Source organism: Myodes glareolus, chromosome 21 (assembly GCF_982192425.1).
Source record: "Myodes glareolus chromosome 21, mMyoGla1.1, whole genome shotgun sequence".
Taxonomy (NCBI): Eukaryota; Metazoa; Chordata; class Mammalia; order Rodentia; family Cricetidae; genus Myodes; species Myodes glareolus.
The window spans coordinates 6255653-6275154 of record NC_142046.1 but is presented as its reverse complement, the minus strand read 5'-3'; the positions used below and the strand labels follow the sequence as shown (position 1 = coordinate 6275154).

Below are 19502 nucleotides of genomic sequence, written 5' to 3'. Positions count from 1 at the left end.
TCTCTGTATGAATTGGATGAGTTAATTTCTAATTCCCTTTGCACAGAGCTCAACTTAAGCCCCTTCTTTTGTTTTGGGGGTATTACTGTTTTGTTTATATTGGTAAAATCTTTTATATAGCTGTCATTTTCTGCAAAAACTTTTTTAAAAATTTGACCACTTGTAACATTATTTTGAGTCACCTATTAATTACAGTAGGTAAAATGGAGAAATATGACTTTGCTTATATACTCCAGCAACTAAAAACTGATCTTTTGGATCCTTACTCCTATATCCATGGACATATTGTTTTAATTAAAGGCTGAGACAATGAGAGAATATCTCAGTGGTGAGCACATACATATCCTGGAAAGACCTTGAGTTTGATCCTTATCAGTCTCTTTTACTTAAAAATAAAGTTTTAGTCAGTAACTCATTAATCTACTTTGGAAGAGACTTAAGATACTAGTGAATTCATTGTCTTGTTTACTGTAAAAACAATGTAATCTGGAAGGAGTGGTCAAAGATGATGTACATGTACACGTGCTTGTGCATACCTACTACCTACTTGCACAAAACCCCACACAGGCATTATTGCTAAAGCTTTGTAGCTATGAAACTTTGAGAGAGACACATAAGAAACAAATCTGGAAATTGTGGCTCTATTGGCAAACCAATTTGAAGGTAAAAATACAAAGTAAAATCAACCAAATACAAACAGAACAAAGCAACAACAGAAACAACTTTGGATTCTGTCCCTTGGCCAATTTCTCAATGGTTGTCACAGAATTTAAAGGTCAGCTTATCCATTCTTCTGCTTTATAGATGGAGAAATTGAAGACCAGAGGACAGTGATAGGAGTAGACTTTAACGTCTTTTTTTTCTTTCTAGTTTTATTTCCTTTTTTGGGTGCTATTTGAATGTCATCTCCCCCTCCATTGGTTGAGCTTGACAGTGCTGTATGTTCTCTTTATCATTCACCTCCAAATTAAATGATCTAGCAGTAATTTTAAACTTGCATTTCTGAAGTCTTTGAGCTAGGTATTCTGAGGAAGCTTTCCCATTCTCATGCAGTGATACCCTGGTACTTGGAATGGACGGAACTGAGGATTCACAGGTGTAGTACAATCTTGTTCTTCACAGGTGTTTCTGGAAACTAAATGTTACAGATTCTTAAAACTTTTTAATCTCAGAATTTCAGCTGTCATTTTTGATCTTTAGTATCTGAATAAACATGTTTTAATGGGATTTGTACAGGTTTTACAGGCAATGGGATACCCAACAGGTTTTGATGCAGATATTGAATGTATGAGCTCCGATGAAAAATCAGATAATGAAAGCAAAAATGAAACAGTGTCTTCAAACTCAAGCAATAATACTGGAAATTCTACAACTGAGACCTCCAGTACCTTAGAGGTATAGTTGTGTTCTGTTTTTCTGTAGAATATAGTGTGAGTGCTGTGGAAACCTTAGAGATGTGAAAAAGAGTGTTTCACAGAGGCATATATAACTCATAGTTTGAGTGGTACTGGGTATCAAACCCTAGAGTTTGTGGATACTAGGCAAGCAGTCTACCACTGAGCCACAGCTGTAGCTCTCTGCTTTGTTTTGTTTTGTTTTGTTTTTTTCTTTGGTTTTTCGAGACAGGGGTTCTCTGTAGCTTTGGAGTCTGTCCTGGAACTAGCTTTTGTAGTTTGAGACTGACCTCAAACTCACAGAGATCCCCTTGCCTCTGCCTCCCAAGTGCTGGGATTAAAGGCATTTGCCATCATCGCCTGGGCTGTTTTGTTTGTTTTTGAGATTGGGCTTCTAGTAGTCCAGGCTAGCTGTATTGTTGATGTTGACATTGAACTCCTACTTCTACCTTCCAAGTGCTTATATTACAGGAGTATTGCCACAACATTTGGCTCTGTTTCTCGGTCCTAACTGGTCCCTCAGGGAGTGGGTGAAAAGGCGCAGTGTCAACAACATACACAGCTAGTCTTAGGTAAATGACAAACCACAGACTCATTTATTCAGCAATGGGGAGAGCCTTGTATACCCTCCTCCTAGCACCCAAGCTGAGGTCTGATCTGTTGATAAGTGGTCACCCCTCATTGGCTAGGCATAATCGGGACCTCTGACAGCACCTGTTGGTAAGCCTTCAGGCAGACTCCAGGTTGACTCACCTCTCTGTAGGCCTTATCTTCCTACATGGCTCTTTACCTTAATTTTGCCCAGAGATATTTCTGAATGTATGTATGATGACAGCCATATTTTCACAGAGTTGTACATCTTGATCTTCTTTTATTGACCTCCTAAAAAGAATGTCAACATATAGAAAAATATAGACTAATTTAAGACGCCTACTGAACATGGAAGATACTTCTAGAATGTCATAATTATAATATATCAAGACTATTGGTACTAACTGAACGACAAAACCTAAAAAAATATAGTGGAGGAAACAGAATTTTTTGAAGTGTGTGCTAAGCAGGGGCACCATTTAATTTGTACATCTTTACAGGAGGGTGTAGACTGCCCACTGTGTATTTAAGAATCAGAGTCAGTCCTAGACTATGCACTAGTGATCCCAGATAATAGAATGGGATGACTCTAAGTACTGAGTATGTATAGTACATTGAGAGGAACCCATGTTGGTTGCATTCCCTCTGAAGAACTGCCTTTGGAATAATAGCAGAAACTTACATTTATTTTACTTTTTTGAAGAAAGGTGTTTCTTTGGGGTAAGGAAACACACATAGCAGACATGGAGTGTACAGAGAAAAAGACTCTGCAAAGCAGAGGGAGGACTCAGAAAGCTGAGAAACCCAGTCTCTTCTCTAGGGGTTTTAAAGCTCCTGAAGATCTTCCTTTTCTAATTTTGGATCAGACAGTTTGAAGAAAGACAGGATGGTTGATTGGCTCAGAACTGTTGTGTGACATGTCCTGAGCAGCCTTAAATTTGAGCCTATCCATCATAGGGGGTCTGCTGGTGGAAGACAATAGCCTTGCTTTTGTTTTAAGCTGCCAGGCTTTTTTTTCAAGTCTGGAGGTTAGGAAGAAGCTGAGTATCTTAGGAATTTGTCACTTTTCTTGCCCTGTCACAACTCCTCTTCCTATCTCATTCCTAATGGGAATATGTCTAACTCCTGGTTTCTTATCACTCTTCCACAGAGGTCACCCTAACAGGTATTAGGGGATTTAAGGGTGACAATTCCTCTTAGGTTCTTAAATCTGACAATGGGTTGACAATGTGGGCAGCAGTCACAGTGCCTCAAAGTGTGAGTCGTTTAAGGGGCCATGATAAAATTTAACTGAGTGCAATGATCCAGAGCGTAAGAAAGTATTTGGTATGGTATGTATCTTAGGAGCTTGTCGTGTGAGGTAGCATCTTGCTGAGTTGGTGGTCCTCAAAAGAAATCCCAAGTTAGGTCTTAAAATGATACCAACTTCAGAAGTCAGAGATGAGCCTCCAAAGTGATATCATTTAGGAGATTTGATGTAGTTTTTTTTCTCTGCCAGTTAAAGGATTAAAGGATAGGAAACATCTGGAGACAAGCAATAACAGCAAAGAAATCTCAAGACCTACAGATAGAATGGCAGTTGAAGGAAGAAAGCATTTTATTGAGGATGGGGAAACACAAACAGGCAGAAATAAAAGGCCTTCTGCATATCAGATGGAAAAATTGGAAAGCCAAAATGATCCCTACATTAAAAAGTAAAACAAGGACTGAGCCAGCGACCTGCACCAGAGCAGGTCTGAGGCAGCAAACTTCAAAAGAGCAGGACTATGCCAGCTACCTAGGCCAGAATGGGCCTGAGACAGCAAGCTCGAAGAGAGTGGAACGGATCTAGAAAAGGGACATTTGCGGAGGCAGGACTGAGCCAGAGACATGGGCTGGGGCATGCTTGAGACAGCGAACTCCACAGGAATGGGTACAGGGGAGCAACTGCATAGGGAGTAGGCCAGAAACAGAGATCTCTGCGGGTCTGGGCGTGAATCTGGTGCCATGGAGGGAGTAGACCCATGAGGAACTAGGCCTGAGCTAGGACATCTGAGTGTCCGGGTGTCTGTCTGGGACGTCAAAGGGAGTAGGCAGGAACCAGAAACTTCTGCGGGTCTGGAATGGAGTCTGGGAACTCTGAAGCAGTAGGCCTGAGCCAGGTTCTGTATGGGTCTGAGCGTACCTGAGTCTGGGAACTCTGAGGGAGTAGATCAGAGCCAGAGACCTTTACAGGACCAACCACAAGCCAGGGACCTCTGAAGGAGCAGATCCAGACCAGGGACATTTAGAGAAACAGGTCTGAGCCAACAACCTAGACTAGAGCAGGCCTGAGAAAGCAAACTCCACAGGAACAGAGCAAAGCCCAGAGCCTAGAACGACCTCTAAGAACACGGAGTGACCAATGGGGTAACTAGAACTGTGGCACTGACTGTACCATGAGGAACAACCATCTGAGCCTTGGATTTACTGGCATCTAGAAGATTATAAGCACCAGAACCACTGACAGCAGACCTATTAGAGGAAAAGATGAGTAGAAAAGGTAAGAACACACGCAATACCACAAAGAGCAACATGACACCAATAAAATCTAGAGACCCTACAACAGCAAGGCTTGAACAACCAATAATTGATAAAGCAGAAGAAAATGACCTAAAAAATAACTTCAGGAAACTCTGAAAGAGGAAATGAGAAATTCCTTCAAAGAAATGGAGGAAAAGACAAACAAAAAATTGGAAGACATCAGCAAATCCCTTAAAGAAAACCAAGAAAAGCATTAAACATATGAAAGCAACTATTCAAGACTTGAAAACTGAAATAGAGACAATAAAGTAATCATAAACCAAGAAAATTATAGAAACAGAAATCATGAGAAAATGATCAGGAACCACAAACGTAAGCATAAACAACAGAGTACGAGAGATGGAAGAAAGAATCTCAAGTGCTGAAGATACAATAGAGGAAATAGACTCATCAGTCAAAGAAAACATTAAATCTAATGTTTTCTAAAAGCTTAACCCAAAATATCAGGAAATATGGGATGCCATGAAAGACCAAACCTAAGAATAATAGGTATAGAAGAAGGAGAAGTTCAACTAGGAAGTACAGAGAATATATTTAACAAAATCATAGAAGAAAACTTTCTTAACCTAAAGAAAGATTTGCCTATGAAGATATGAACAAGCATGCAGAACACTAAACAAACTGGATCAAAAAAAAAGTCCCCTTGCCACATAATAATCAAAACACTAAACATTCTACAGAATAAAGAATATTAAGAGCTGCAAAGGAAAAAGGCCAAGTAACACATAAAGGCAGACCTATCAGAATACACCTGACTTCTCATTGAAGACAAAGACAGAAGGTCGTGGTCAAGTGTTATGCAAAAATTAAGAGACCACGAATGCCAGCCCAGACTATTATACCCAGCAAAACTTTCAATCACCATAGAGAGACAAAACAAGATATTCCATGACAAAATCAGATTCAACCAATACTTAGTCACAAACCCAGCCCTATACAAAGTACTAGAAGGAAAACTCCAACCCAAGGTTGTTGGCTGCATCAACAAAAACACAAGCAATTGATGATCTCATAGCAGCAAATCCCAAAGAAGGGAAAAACGCACAAATTAACATCACCAATGATGAAAACTAAATTGACAGGAGGTAGCAGTCACTGGTTATTAATATCCCTAAATATAAATGGACTCAGCTCACCTATTAAAAGGCACAGGCTAACAGACTGGATATGAAAACAGAATCCATTCCTCTTCTGCATACAAGAAACACACCTTAACCTCAAGGACAGACATGGCCTCAGAGTAAAGGGCTGGGAAAAAATTTTCCAATCAAATGGACCTAAGAAACAAGCTGTGTGGCTATCGTAATATCTAACAAAATAAGCTTCAAACTGTAATCAATCAAAATTCATATTAACCACAGGAAAAATCCATCAAGAGGAAATTTCAATACTGAACATCTATGTCCCAAATACAAGGGCACCCTGATATGTTAAAGAAACACTTCTAATGCTTAAATTATACATTAAACCCCACACACTAACCGTGGGAGACTTCAACACTCCACTGTCACCATTGGACAGGTCAGTCAGACAAAAAAAAATGAACAGAGAAATAAGGGAACTAACATGTTATGACTCAAATGAACTTAACAGACCCATCTATAGACTATTCCATCCAAACACAAAAGAATATACCTTCTTCTCAGCACCTCCTGGAACCTTCTCAAAAACTGACCACATACTCGGTAACAAAACAAACCTCAACAAATACAAAAAATAGGAATAACCTAATGTATCTTATCTGTTCACCATAGCCTAAAAGTAGAATCTGACAGCAATACTAATTCCAGAAAGCCCACAAACACATGGAAATTCAACAATGCTCACCGGAATCATCAATGGGTTGACGAAGAAATAAAGGGAGAAATTAAACACTTCCTAAAGTTCAATGAAAATGACAACATAACATACTGAAATTTATGGGACACAGTGAAAACACTATGAGGAAAGTTCATAGCACTAAATGCCTACATAAAGAAGTTGGAAAAAATCCCACTCTAATGAGTTAACAGAACATTTGAAAACTTTGGATCAAAAAGAAGCAAACTCACCCAAGAGAACTAGATGGCAGGAAATAATCAAATTGAGAGCTGAAATCAACAAAATAGAAACAAAGAAGACAATACAAAGAATCAATAAGACAAAGAGTGGGTTCTTCCAGAAAAATCAACAAAAATAGACAAACCTTTATCCAAACTAAACAAACAGCAGAGAGAGAATATCCAGATTAACAAAATCAGAAATAAAAAGTGGGACATAACAGACATGAAGGAATTATTGAGAATCATCATGTCATATTTCTAAAACCTGTATTCTGCAAAGTTGGAAAGCTTAAAGGAAATGAATGACTTTCTGGATAAATATCTCTTACCAAAATTAAATCAAGACCAGATAAGCAAATTAGACAGACCTACAACTGCTGAAGAAATAGAAACAGTCATCAAAAGTCTCCCAATCAAAAAAGCCTAGGACCATATGGTTTCAGCTCAGAATTCTACAAGATTTTCCAAGAACTAATACTAATACTCAAATTGTTCCACACAATAAAAACAGAAGGAACATTGCCAAACTTTTTATGGGGCTACAATTATCTTGACACCCAAACCACAGGAAGACATTACTAAGAAAGAGAATTACACACCAATCTCACTATGAACATAGATGCAAAAGTACTAAATAAAATAATGGCAAATCGATCCAAGAACACATCAGAACCATCATCCATCATGATCAAGTCGGCTTTATCCCAAGATGCAGGGATGGTTCAACATTCGAAAATATGTCAACGTATGCAGCATATAAACTAACTGAAAAATAAAAACCACATGATCATCTCATTAGATCCCAAAAAAGCTTCCCACAAAATACAACATCCCTTCATGATAAAGGTCTTGGAGAGAGCAGGGATCTAAGAAACATACCTAAACATAATAAAGGCAGTATACAGCAAGCCAACAGCCAACATCACACTAAAGGGAGATAAACTCCCAGCGATTCCACTGAAATCAGGAGCAAGACAAGGTTGTCCACTCTCTCCATATCTAGTCAATATAGTTCTTGAGGTTCTACCTAGAGCAATAAGACAACAAAAGGTGATCATAGGGATACAAATCGGGAAAGAAGAAGTTAAACTCTCCCTTTTTACTGATGATATTATTGTTTACATAAGTGACCCCAAAAATTCTACCAAGAATCTTCTACAACCTAGAAACACTTTCAGTAATGTAGCAGGATACAAGATTAACTCGAAAAATTCAGTAGCCTTCCTGTACACAGATGATAAATGAGCTGAGAAATAAATCAGAGAAACATCACCCTTAACCATAGTCACAAATAGCATTAAATATCTCAGAGTAACTCTAACCAAACAAGTGGAAGACTTGTATGACAAGAAGTTTAAATCTTTGAAGAAAGAAATTGAAGAAGACACCTGAAAGTGGAAAGATCTCCCGTGCTCTTGGGTCAGTAGAATTAACATAGTAAAAATGGCAATCTTACTAAAGGCAATCTAAAGATTCAATGCAATGCCCATCAAAATCCCAGAAAAATTCTTCACAGACTTCGAAAGAACTCAACTTCATATGGAAATGCAAAAAGTCCAGGCTAGCCCTAACAATCCTATACAATAAAAGAACTTCTGGAGGCATCACAATCCCTGACTTCAAACTCTACTACAGTACTGAAAACAGCCTGGTATTAGCATAAAAACAGGAGGACCAAGGGAACTGAATCGAACACCCAGATATTAATCCACCTACATTTAAACACCTGATTTTTAACAAAGAAGCAAAAAAATATCAAATGGGGAAAAAAGCATATTTAAGAAATGGTGCTGGCATAACTGGATATCAACATTTAGAAGAATGAAAATAGACCCATATCTGTCACCATGCACAAAGCTCAAGTCCAAATGGATCAAGGACCTTAACATAAAGCCAGCCACATTGAACCTCATAGAAGAGAAAGTGTGAAGTACACTCTAATGCATTGGCACAGGAGACCACTTCCTAAATATAATCCCGGTAGCATAGACACTGAGAAAAACAATTAATAAATGGGACCTCCTGAAACTGAAAAGCTTCTGTAAAGCTTTTTTTTTTCTTTTTTTGTCAATGCGACAAAATGATAGCCTACAGAATGGGAAAAGATCTTCACCAACCCCACATCAGACAGAGGTCTGATCTCTAAAATATACAAAGAATTCAAGACATTGGTCATCAAAAGAATAAATCATCCAATAAAAAAACTGAGTACAGATCTCAACAGTGGAATCCAAAATGGCTGAAAAGTTACTTAAGGAAATGCTCAACATCCTAAGTCGTCAGAGAAATGCAAATCAATACAACTCTGAGATTCCATCTTACACCTATAATAACGGTCAAGATAAAAAACACTGATGACAACTTATGCTGGAGAGGTTGTGCAGTAAAGGTAACACTTTTGTATTGCTGGTGGGAATGCAAGCTGGTAGAGCCCCTTTGGAGATCTGTGTGGTGATTTCTCAGAAAATTAGGAAACAACCTTTCTCAAGACCCAGTAATACCACTTTTGGGTATGCATCCTTATCCAAAGGATGCTCAATCGTGCCACAAGGACATGTGCTCAACTATGTTCCTAGCGGCACTGTTTGTCATAGCCAGAACCTGGAAACAACCTATATGCCCCTCGAATTCAACAGGAAAAAAATAACGACATCTTGAATTTTGCAGGAAAATGGATGGAGCTAAAAACATCATTTTGAGTGAGGTAACCCAAACGCAGAAGGACAAATATCACATGAGTGAATAACTCATAAGTGGTTTTTAAACGGAAAGCAAAGAAAACCATCCCACAAATTACAATCCCAGTGAATTTAGACAACAATGAGGACTATAAGAGAAACATACATTGATATAATCTACATGGGAAGTAGAAAAAGACATGATCTTCTGAGTAAATTGGGAGCATGGGGATTTTGGGAGAGGGTTGATGGGGCAGGGTGAGGCAGGAAGGGGAGCAGAGAAAAATGTAGAGATCAATAAAATTAAATCAGAAAAAAGAAGTAAAACAACGATGAAATCATAAACAAGGTTCCCATCTCAGTTATAAGAGTAAGTAATTGTTCAGGATTCAAGTCTGTTAATCCTTGTTAGTAATTGCTTAGCTCGATGTGCTGCAACCATTATGTCCCGATCCTGAAAATGCACCACTGCAAAAAGCAAAAAGGTAGGGTCATAGTAGGTGCTCCAGATTAATACAAGAATGTGAAGTCTCACTGGAAGGAGTGGTTGTTCCTGGTGTATACACTTAAAGCCATGTAAAATTAGAATACTGCAGCAAGAACACTTCTGCAGGAGTGGAGGGAACAGGTATTCTAGGAAGAAAGAAGGTGAGCCACCATGTCCTGGAGTTGTAAGTACATGTTAAGCAGTGCCAAGTGGTCTGGTTGGTATGGAAAACACTGCTGGAGAACACTAGTTTCTCCTAGGTTGCTAAAGAGGATAGGTGGAGAGCCTGCCATGAGAACATTGTTCATTTAGTAGCGGTAGTGACAGGGCCACATGATGTTTTGTTGACAATGATATGTCAGTCTGAGAATTTGTAGAGACAGGATCTCCCCCTTCGTCTGAGCATTGGTAGATAAGAACTCTCTAGTGACTGGCTGCTCTGCGTCTCTGATCTTTCAGTCCATCCATCCAACTCTCACCCTTTAAAGAGGTTTTCTCTGTACCTTTAGAGGCTGTCATAGCTCCTGTAGACAAGGCTGGCCTTGAACTCACAGAGATCCACCTGCTGAGTGCTGGGATTAAAGGCACATGCATTACCACTACATGGCTTGATCTTTCAGTTTTCACTGACTCCAAGGTTTTATTATTAAGATCAATTAGAATTCATACTACAGAGCAATGTGAGCTTCTCTCATAGCAGCTACATGAGTTTTGGTAGTGGGTACTATTTATGCTTTGTGACAGTGAGTGGAGCCCTCTTTCTTTTTTCAAATCACCTTAATTTGATCAAAGTTGGGTGATTTGTGTATATGTGTGTGTGTGGGGGGTGAGATTTGTTTGCATAGAAAGTGTTTTGTGGTTTGGAACCATCCTTCTAATAAGAATGTAATATATCCTTACCCCCATATTGCCAAACTACACTTTGTCCTTTGACTTGCTAATTCTCCCTTTTTCCTTGATAGCTACTCATGATTGGTCTAGCATTGGGCCCTTTAAAACAAGGTGTGCATGTATTTCAAGGAAACTGTCCTGATTGCCTTTAAAAGTAATCTTGTGTGGATTGGTGTGTCAGTACATGGTTGTAATCCCAGCTATTGGAAAGTGGTAACCAAAGGAATGAGGATATAAAACTTGAGTTCCATTGGGCAGTGGTAGCGTACATCTTTTATCCCAGTGCTTAGGAGGTAGAGGAAGGCAGATCTCTGAGTTTGAGACCAGCCTGGTCTACAGAGTGAGTTCCAGGACAGCCAAAAGCTACGCAGAGAATCCCTGTCTCAAAAAACAAAACAAAAAAGCAAAAAGCATTGAGTTCTAGTTTGCTTGGGCTAGAGAATGAGCTCAAAGTGAGGTTTTACCTCAGCAGTGCCAAACAGAAGGTTTCTACAGTGCTCTGTAACAATTTTACTGTACTTTTATTGTTACTTCTAAACTTCAAAATCCATAGTTTGTAGCCCATTTTTTTTAAATATTAGACACTTTCAGATATGTTCAGAGGGACTGAGGGGCATATAAAAACATTTCTCTCTCACATCCAAAATTGAGAGTTACTTCTTGCATACCTAAAGATGGAAATTGTGAATCTTCAAGGCATTATGCAAATTCCAGTTGTTGTATCTGCTTTGTTAGCTCCCTACAGTCTCAGAACATGAACAGTTCAGTTCAGACCCTGCACTACTGTGGAGTGAGTGGCAATGTTCCTTGTGTTTTTGAATGGGGGCAATCCTTGAAAGGCAGGCTGTTGAGATGACTAAGATTACAGACTATGGTAATCTGTAAGATTACCGCTTACAGAGTTTCATCACCTTTGATAATGTTTTGCCATGAGGGTACAAAGGTGATTCATTTTAACCCTTATTAATTAGAATTAATAAATTTACTTTTCGCATAATTATATTAAAAAGAAATTAGGTGTTTTGAAGTCTTGATTGACCGTCTTTCTTCCCTGTCTCTTTTAGGTAAGAACTCAGGGTCCTATTCTCACAGCAAGTGGCAAAAACCCTGTAATGGAACTCAATGAAAAAAGGAGAGGTCTCAAGTATGAACTCATCTCAGAGACTGGTGGAAGCCATGATAAGCGCTTTGTAATGGAGGTGCGTACCTAGATACATACCTACCTTTTTTTTAATCTCACAGACATATTCTTGAACTGATAGTAAAAAGCATTTTAGACTTCCGTTAGCTTTTATTATTTTAAGAGCACTATTTGACTTTCAGTATTTTCTTACTAAAATTTTTCTTTATTTAGATTTATTTTACTTTATGTGTACTAATGTTTTGCTTGCATGTATGTATGTGTATCATTGCCTGTTGAATCCCCTGAAAATGGAGTTATAGACAGTTGTGAGCCACATGTGAGTGCTGAGAATTGAACGTAGGTCCTCTGCAAGAGCATCCAGTGCTCTTAACTGCTAAACTAATTCTCCAGCCCTATGGTATCTTCAAGTTAAAAGACATGTACAGGGAGTTTTCTGAGATAACTGTAAAGTGATGTTTTTAATTTCAGGTAGAAGTAGATGGACAGAAATTTAGAGGTGCAGGTCCAAACAAGAAAGTGGCCAAGGCAAGTGCAGCACTAGCTGCTCTGGAGAAGCTGTTTTCTGGACCCAATGCAGCTAATAATAAGAAAAAGAAGATCATTCCTCAGGTATGAATGAAGCAACCTTTGTAATATTCTCAAGTTAAATATCTTATTTATTTGCCATTTTAGTGTCTCCTTAAATTTTATTTTTTTTAAACCCACACTTGGTAAGTAAGGCAGGTAATTAGATCCCTGTTTGTTCTAGGCCGATTTAGTCTATATATTCTGTTCCAAACCAACCAGGACTACATTTTTATCTGTGTAACTGTGAATGTATGCCACATGTGTGAGGGTTTCTACAGAACCCAGAAGAGGGTGTGAGATCCCCTAAAGCACACTAGAGTTGCAGGTGGTAAAGACAATTGTGAGCCACCAGAAGTAGATACTGGGAACCAAACACTGAGCCATTCTCTTACCCCAACCAAATATATATATTTGGTTTTTCAAGACAGGGTTTCTCTGTAGCTTTGGAGCCTGTCCTGGAACCAGCTCTTATTGACCAGGTTGGCCTCGAACTCACAGAGATCCACCTGCCTCTGCCTCATGAGTGCTGGTATTCAAGGCGTGCACCACCACCGCCTAGCTCCCCACCATATTTTTAATTGGCATGTAAAATAAGGGGTTTCATTGTGATTTTTCTTTTTTTGTTTTTTTGAGACATGGTTTCCCTTGGAAACCTGGCTGTTCTGGAATTTTTCTTTGTAGACCAGACTGGCCTTAATCTCAGAAATCTACCTTCCTCTGCCTCCCGAGTGCTGGGATTAAACACAGGCACCACCCCTGCATGGCATGGATTATTGTGACATTTTTATACATGTTTGCCATTGTACTTTGTTCTCCCAATCCACTGCCCTCTCCCCTGTCCCAACACTTCTAACTCAATGCTGGCACTTTTCTCTTCTCAAATGGTGTTATTTTGTATAATACAATCATCTCCATTTCTACCATTTTTTTTCTGGAAATACCATAATTTTATCATCTTTTTGTTTTTGCTTTTGTTTTTGTTGTTGTAGGTTTTTTTTTTTTTGTTTATCGAGACAGGGTTTCTCTGTGTTACAGTCCTAGCTGTCCTTGAACTAGCTCTTATAGACCAGGTTGGCCTCAAACTCAGAGATTCTCCTGTCTCTGTGTCCCGAGTGCTGGAATTAAAGGCATGAGCCACCACCACCTAGCCAAATTTCATCATCTTTATACTTACTAAAATCAATCTCTCTCTCTGTTCATGTGTGTGTGTCTATACTTGTGTGTATGTCATATTTTCTTTATCCATTTATCTGTTCTTCTAGGCTGATTCTGTGTCTTGACTGTTGTAGATACTTCAGCAATAGGTATGGATATGCAAGTATCTTTGTAGTATAGACTTAGAATCCTTTGGCTATAGCTGTGTTATATTGTAGTTCTAGTGTTTTGAGGAGCCTTGGTATGATTTCCATAATGGCTGTCAAATTTACATTTCTGCCAGGAACAACTGAAGATGCGTCTTATTAAAATACATTTGTTTTATGTCTATGAATGTTTTGCCTGCGTGCACATATATATCCATCATGTGTATGCTTAGTGCTATGGATCCTCTGGAACTAGAGTTAAAGACGGCTGGGTACTGGGAATTGAACTTTGGTCTTCTAGGAAAGCAGCTAGTTCTCCCAGCCACTTAGCCATTTCTTTAGGCTCCATGAATAAGGATTTTTAATCTACATCCTTGTTAGAATTTGTTGTTTCTGTTTCTGTGTGTGTTGTTAGGGTGGTGGGGTCATACACATGGGTAAATCTAAGGGCCGTGGGCATGCTAGGCATACACTCTACCACTTATTTATATCTCCAGTCCTGTTTTCTGACTTGGGTGAGACAAAACCTCAGTGTAGTTATCTTTTTCTGTGATGTATTGAACATTATTTTAAAAATTTATGGCCATTTATATTTTTCCTTTGAGAACTGTCTATTCAATTCATTAGCCTATTTACTGAGTAATTTTTTGGGGGGGGTGTTTAAATTTTGGAGTTCTTTACAAATTATTGATAATTCTCTGTGTGATGGCCAAGATTTCTCTCCTATTCTGTACACTGTCATATTTGTCATTTTGATGGTGGTTTTCTTTGCTTTGTAGTGGAAGCAGCCCCATTTGTCCATTCTTATGTTTATTTCCTATGCTATTGGAGTTCTTTCAGAAAGCCTTTACCTGTGCCTAGATCTTCACACTCCCCTTAGCACTTTCGGAGTTTCTGATCTTTCTTTAAGGTCTTTGATACATTATGATTATGATTATCTATCTAATCTGTTTGTCTGTCTGTCTGTCTGAGAGATTGGAACCTAGTTTCATTCCTCTACATGTGGATATCCTGTTTCTTTATTGATGAAGTGATCTTTTTTCCAGTGTATGTTTTTGACACACCTTTGTCAAAAAGTCAGTGCCTGTAGCTTTGTGGTCTTACTTGCAGTTTACTTCCTTTATCTGTGTGGTATTTTGTGCTAGCACCATACTGCTGCCTTTATTATAGCTCTGTGGTATAATTTGAGATGAGCTGTTATGATGCTTTGTCTTAAAGTTCATTATAGAGATCATTCATCTCTGATTGAGTATTTTGGTTAGAAGCTGTTAGGAATTTGTCAAATTTGATATATGTATATATATGTATATATACATATATCAAAGCTACTAATTTTTGCTAATTTTATATTCTGCCACTTTGCTGAGAGTATGTACTGGATTTATTTATTTAATTTATTATTTTTTATTTTCGAAACAGGGTTTCTTCGTGTAGGTTTGGAGCCTGTCTGGCACTTGCTCTATAGACCAGTTTGGTCTATAGAGGTTCACCTGCCTCTGCCTTTTAAGTGCTGGGATTAAAGCCATGTGCCACCACTGCCTGGCTTGATTTAACAATTTTTTGTGTGAAGTCTTTATGGTCTTTTAAGTATAGGATCTTGTTATTTGCAAATGGGGTAATTTGACTTCTTTTCTGTTCCCCACTTATGTGACTGCTCTAAGTAGGATTTTGAGCACTATATTATGTAACTACAGAAAAAAATGGTACCGATCTTATTTCTGATTTTTTTTTCACATTTAGTATAATGTCAACTATAAGTTTGCATAACTATAGCGTTTTTTAATATTGAGGTTCTTTCTATTCCTAGTTTCTTTGGGGCTTTTTTTTAAAAATTTCTTTTTTTTCATTTGTTTGCAGGAAGGATGCATACATGTCAAGGCATGTATGTGAGGTTAGGACAACTTGCAGGAATTGGTTCTATTCTATACCATGTGGCTTATGGGCTCTAACTCACATCAGGATCAGTGACTAAAGCCATTTTTTTTAAATCATGAAGAGATGATGAACTCTGTCAAAAAAAACCTTTTCTGCCTTTATTGAGATGATCCTATGATTTCTGCCCTCAAATTTGCTTATGTGCCACTTAAGTTTGTGAATTGTTTATCCTTAATGTCTTGGCAGCTTCCTCTTTGGGACAGGTTATAAGTAATACACATCAAGACACAACTTCTGTTTAGTGTGTTTTTGGTTTCTGCCCATAATTTTGTGGAGAGTGAAGTCATTATTAGTACAGTGAGGAATAGAGGTGATTTGGGCTTTGCAGTAAGAACATTTGTCCAGTTCTAGTCCTGCCTGCCTGCTGGAGCTTACTCAACCCCCACCCCCACCCCTGCCCCTGCCCACAATCTGTAGCCACTCATCCACTTTCTTACCACGATGCGCTTCTTTGTTGTTGTGGTAGTAGTTGTTTGTTTATTTGTTTGGGGGAGAGGAGAGACAGAGAGTCTACTCTGTGGGTAGCACACAACATGATTGTGTTGGCCATGTAGACTACTGCTTTGGGAATGTCAGTGCCTCTTGGAGGCCCAGGATCTTTATAAATTATTAAGATATTTGGGAAAGATGGCCTCTTAGTTATATGTATTAGTCTGAGATTTTTCTATCCCTTCATTTTTGTATCACATAATTTATGTCTGAATTATATATATAATTCAGAGGGGAAAAGATAATGTAAGTAAAATATAAGACATGTTGTCTTTCTCATAGTGAGTGCTGGTGGTAACACTGATGGCTGAATACATTATGTGATAGAAACAAATAAAATAAATGTTTAGACTAATGAAAGGAACTTAGACTATTTGAACCTCAGTGAAACATATTTAGATTCTTTCACATATGGTAAATCCTTTTTAGGAGGGTAGAACACCATCACATTTTACAGAGGAAGAAATTAGGAAACTTAGATGGTTACATGATTGATAAAGTTCCTTGTCAGAGAAGAAAGGATTAGGGGAGGATGATCAAGGAAATCAAAGCAAGCATAAAATGTGATTGTGAGTCTGGGCAGTGGTGGCGCACACCTTTAATCACAAACACTCAGGAGGTAAAGGCAGGTAGATCTCTGTGAATTCAAGGCCAGCCTAGTCTACAAGAGCTAGTTCCAGGACAGCTAGGACTGTTACACAGAGAAACTCTACCTCATAAAGCAAAAAAGTTATAATGAAACCACTGTACTTTCTTTCTAATTAAAAGTGGCAATTATAACTGGGTGCAGTGGCACATACCCTTAATCTCAGTACTGCAGAGGAAATGGATCTCTCTGAGTTTGAGGCCAGTGTGGTTTATATAGTGAGCTTCAAAGAAAATCAAGACAAAACCCTAAACTTGTTTCTCCCTTTCTTTTAAATGATGAAATAGGAAAAATAACTTTAATTTCCATGTGGATACATAGGAAAAACCAATCTTAGAAATGTGTTCCAAGGAACAGCAGTACTCCTGTGTGACACTGTCTAGACAAGAATGAAAACCAGAGGACCATGACATAGCAGAGTCACAAGTGTCAGGGAAGTTGCTGCTGCAGCTTTAATTCTGGGCATAGGCTGACTCTATCCAATGGTGAGAAAATTGCTGCCTAGGTGCTAGTCTCTGTTTGCTTTCAGGGCTTCTTTATCAATTCTGTAATCTGAAATTTTAGATAAAAACAGAACAACTGAGAAAATCATGGTAGCGATTGCATGTTCCTGTAGTTCCCCACTGTTAAATCTTCTACTTATTTCTTTTATTAACTTTGCTTTGGTGGGTGACTGGGTTGGTTAATTGTTTGGGTTATGAATTTTTTGAGACAAGTTCTCACGCTGTGATGCAAGCCAATTTTTAACTTACAATCCTACTGCCTCAGCCTCCTAGGTACTAGGATGGGTGGGCACTCACCACCATGCTCAGCTCTACTCTCGCTTAGATGTCATCATCATTTATTTCCTCCATAACTACTTCTGGCTCAAGAGATAATGTGGGGATTGTGGAAGGAAGACTGACAGTGAGAAACTGTTTCTCTTGATTTTTCTGAGGATTATAGCAGATTCACATCCAGGCTGATAGGACCATGATATCCCCAGGCTCTTTTTTTCCTATGGTGCCAGCCTTAACAATAGTTGTAGTTATGTGAAATTGCTGGTATATGGCAAATGCCCTTTTACCATGGTAGAGCTCCTCCGTCCCAGTGCACCACCATCCAATTCAGTTATAAGACAAGCAGGACTGGCATGGTTTCCACAGCCCACAGCTACCCTGTGTGGTACAGGGTAGGCATCTGTTTTTAAAAAACCCTTTTCTGGTTGAACTGTATAGGCTCACAGTGATAACCATGATTCACATCGGATAAGAAAATTAACCCATTATTTGGGGGAATCTTATGAGATTTCTTTATTATCTGAGTCATATGGAAACAGGTGAACATGTTACATCGTCTTTGCAGCCAGCCCCCCTCCCCCCAGCCCCCCAGCTTCCCCTTCTGTGCTCAGCAATGCTGTATGTTCTTGTAGTGGAGCACACATTACTTTTCTTGGTTGTAAATATTTTTAGGGCTCTCTTGCTTCAAAAAAGAAGAGTAGTTAATTCCTACCAATTAGTAGGAAATGTGTAATGCTTGGTTTTGGGTTCTAACTTGAAACTCTTAAACAGTGAGATTGGCTGCCTGCGTTTTCCAAGGCAGTCTGCTGACGTCGGAGAGAGGCTGAGGGGTATCTCTGTATAGCCAGCAACGATCCTGATAATAGGCTTAAGAAACTTAGGACCTAATGAGTCTGTAAATAGATACAAAGTAAAAACACCAGTGATTTTTTTTTTAATTCACTGTTGGTTAAGATAAGTCTTTTCTCTTAAATTGATAATTAATGCCATCTAGTTAGCAGCTGGGTAATCCAAAGGCCAGAGGAGCATCTGTTGGTGGTGCTTTTTTTAATTCTGGCATATCAACTTCTCCACAAACATTCTCAAATGGTAGGTGGGGGCTTCTCAGGTGACACTGACACAGTTTCATTAGGGTGGGGAAGGCACGATGGCAGGAGCAGCAGGCTGGCTTGTGTCCACAGTCAGGAAGCAGAGAGCAGGAATAGATGCCCTTCTAAACCAGGCTTCAGCGGCAAAAGGCCATGAACAGTTTGTTGCATTTTTCATCCATCTGGACATTTGTTTTGTAACAAAAGTAAAATTAAGCAAAATCTTTATAGAGGTATAAATGTAAAAATACGGTATTTTCTATTCTTTCAGTGAAAATTGGGTCAATTATTTTTCTAGATTAAGTAGAAAGATCATTGTCACCTTGGTTTGCTTTTCCCATAGGAAACATCCTCCACTTGTGCAGGAAATTTTATTATTTACAAAACCTATATTCAGGGGCTGGAGCAATGGCTCAGTGGTTATGAACACTTGTTCTTGAAGACAACTCGAGTTTGGTTCCCAGCACTGGCTTGGTGGTTCCAGTTCCAGAGGACTTGATGCCTTCTTTTGACCTCCAGTGGCATCAGTTATACATGTAGTGTACACACACACACACACACACACACACACACACACGTAAAGTCATACATGTGGTGCATGCACAGGCATGCATACATAGGCACACATAGGCAAAGTCATACATGTGTTATATACACACAGATAGACAGGCAAAGCACTCAGATACACAAAATTAATTAAAATTTAACCTGGATTAAAGTATTAATTAGATAATGAGTTTTGTTAGTGGTAACATAAATTAGATCTGTGTGGGGACCCTCTGCCATCAAATTTGATTACTTTGAGCTCAACTGTGTCTTTTTTAAAAATATCCGTTCATTTTTAGAAATTTTCCACACTAAAAACTATAAAATTTCTGTATTCCATGTGCTTGATAGCCAGAGAACAA

General features: G+C 38.7%; 1 protein-coding gene across 7 annotated transcripts in view; it reads left to right on the top strand.

Annotated features, from left to right (window-relative positions):
• Positions 1–19502, top strand: part of Strbp (spermatid perinuclear RNA binding protein) — a 147056-nt gene that overhangs the window by 103998 nt on the left and 23556 nt on the right. For 6 of the 7 annotated variants that reach the window (XR_014998874.2, XM_085681260.2, XM_085681262.2 and 3 more), the window contains exons 13-15: positions 1237–1395; positions 11710–11844; positions 12258–12398. Coding sequence is in view for 6 of the 7 variants with exons in the window: in XM_085681260.2 (XP_085537386.1) it covers positions 1237–1395; positions 11710–11844; positions 12258–12398 (435 nt within the window). In the remaining variant the exon portion in view is untranslated. The remainder of the gene's footprint in view (positions 1–1236; positions 1396–11709; positions 11845–12257; positions 12399–19502) is intronic. The other variant, XM_085681261.2, reaches the window with a different exon arrangement.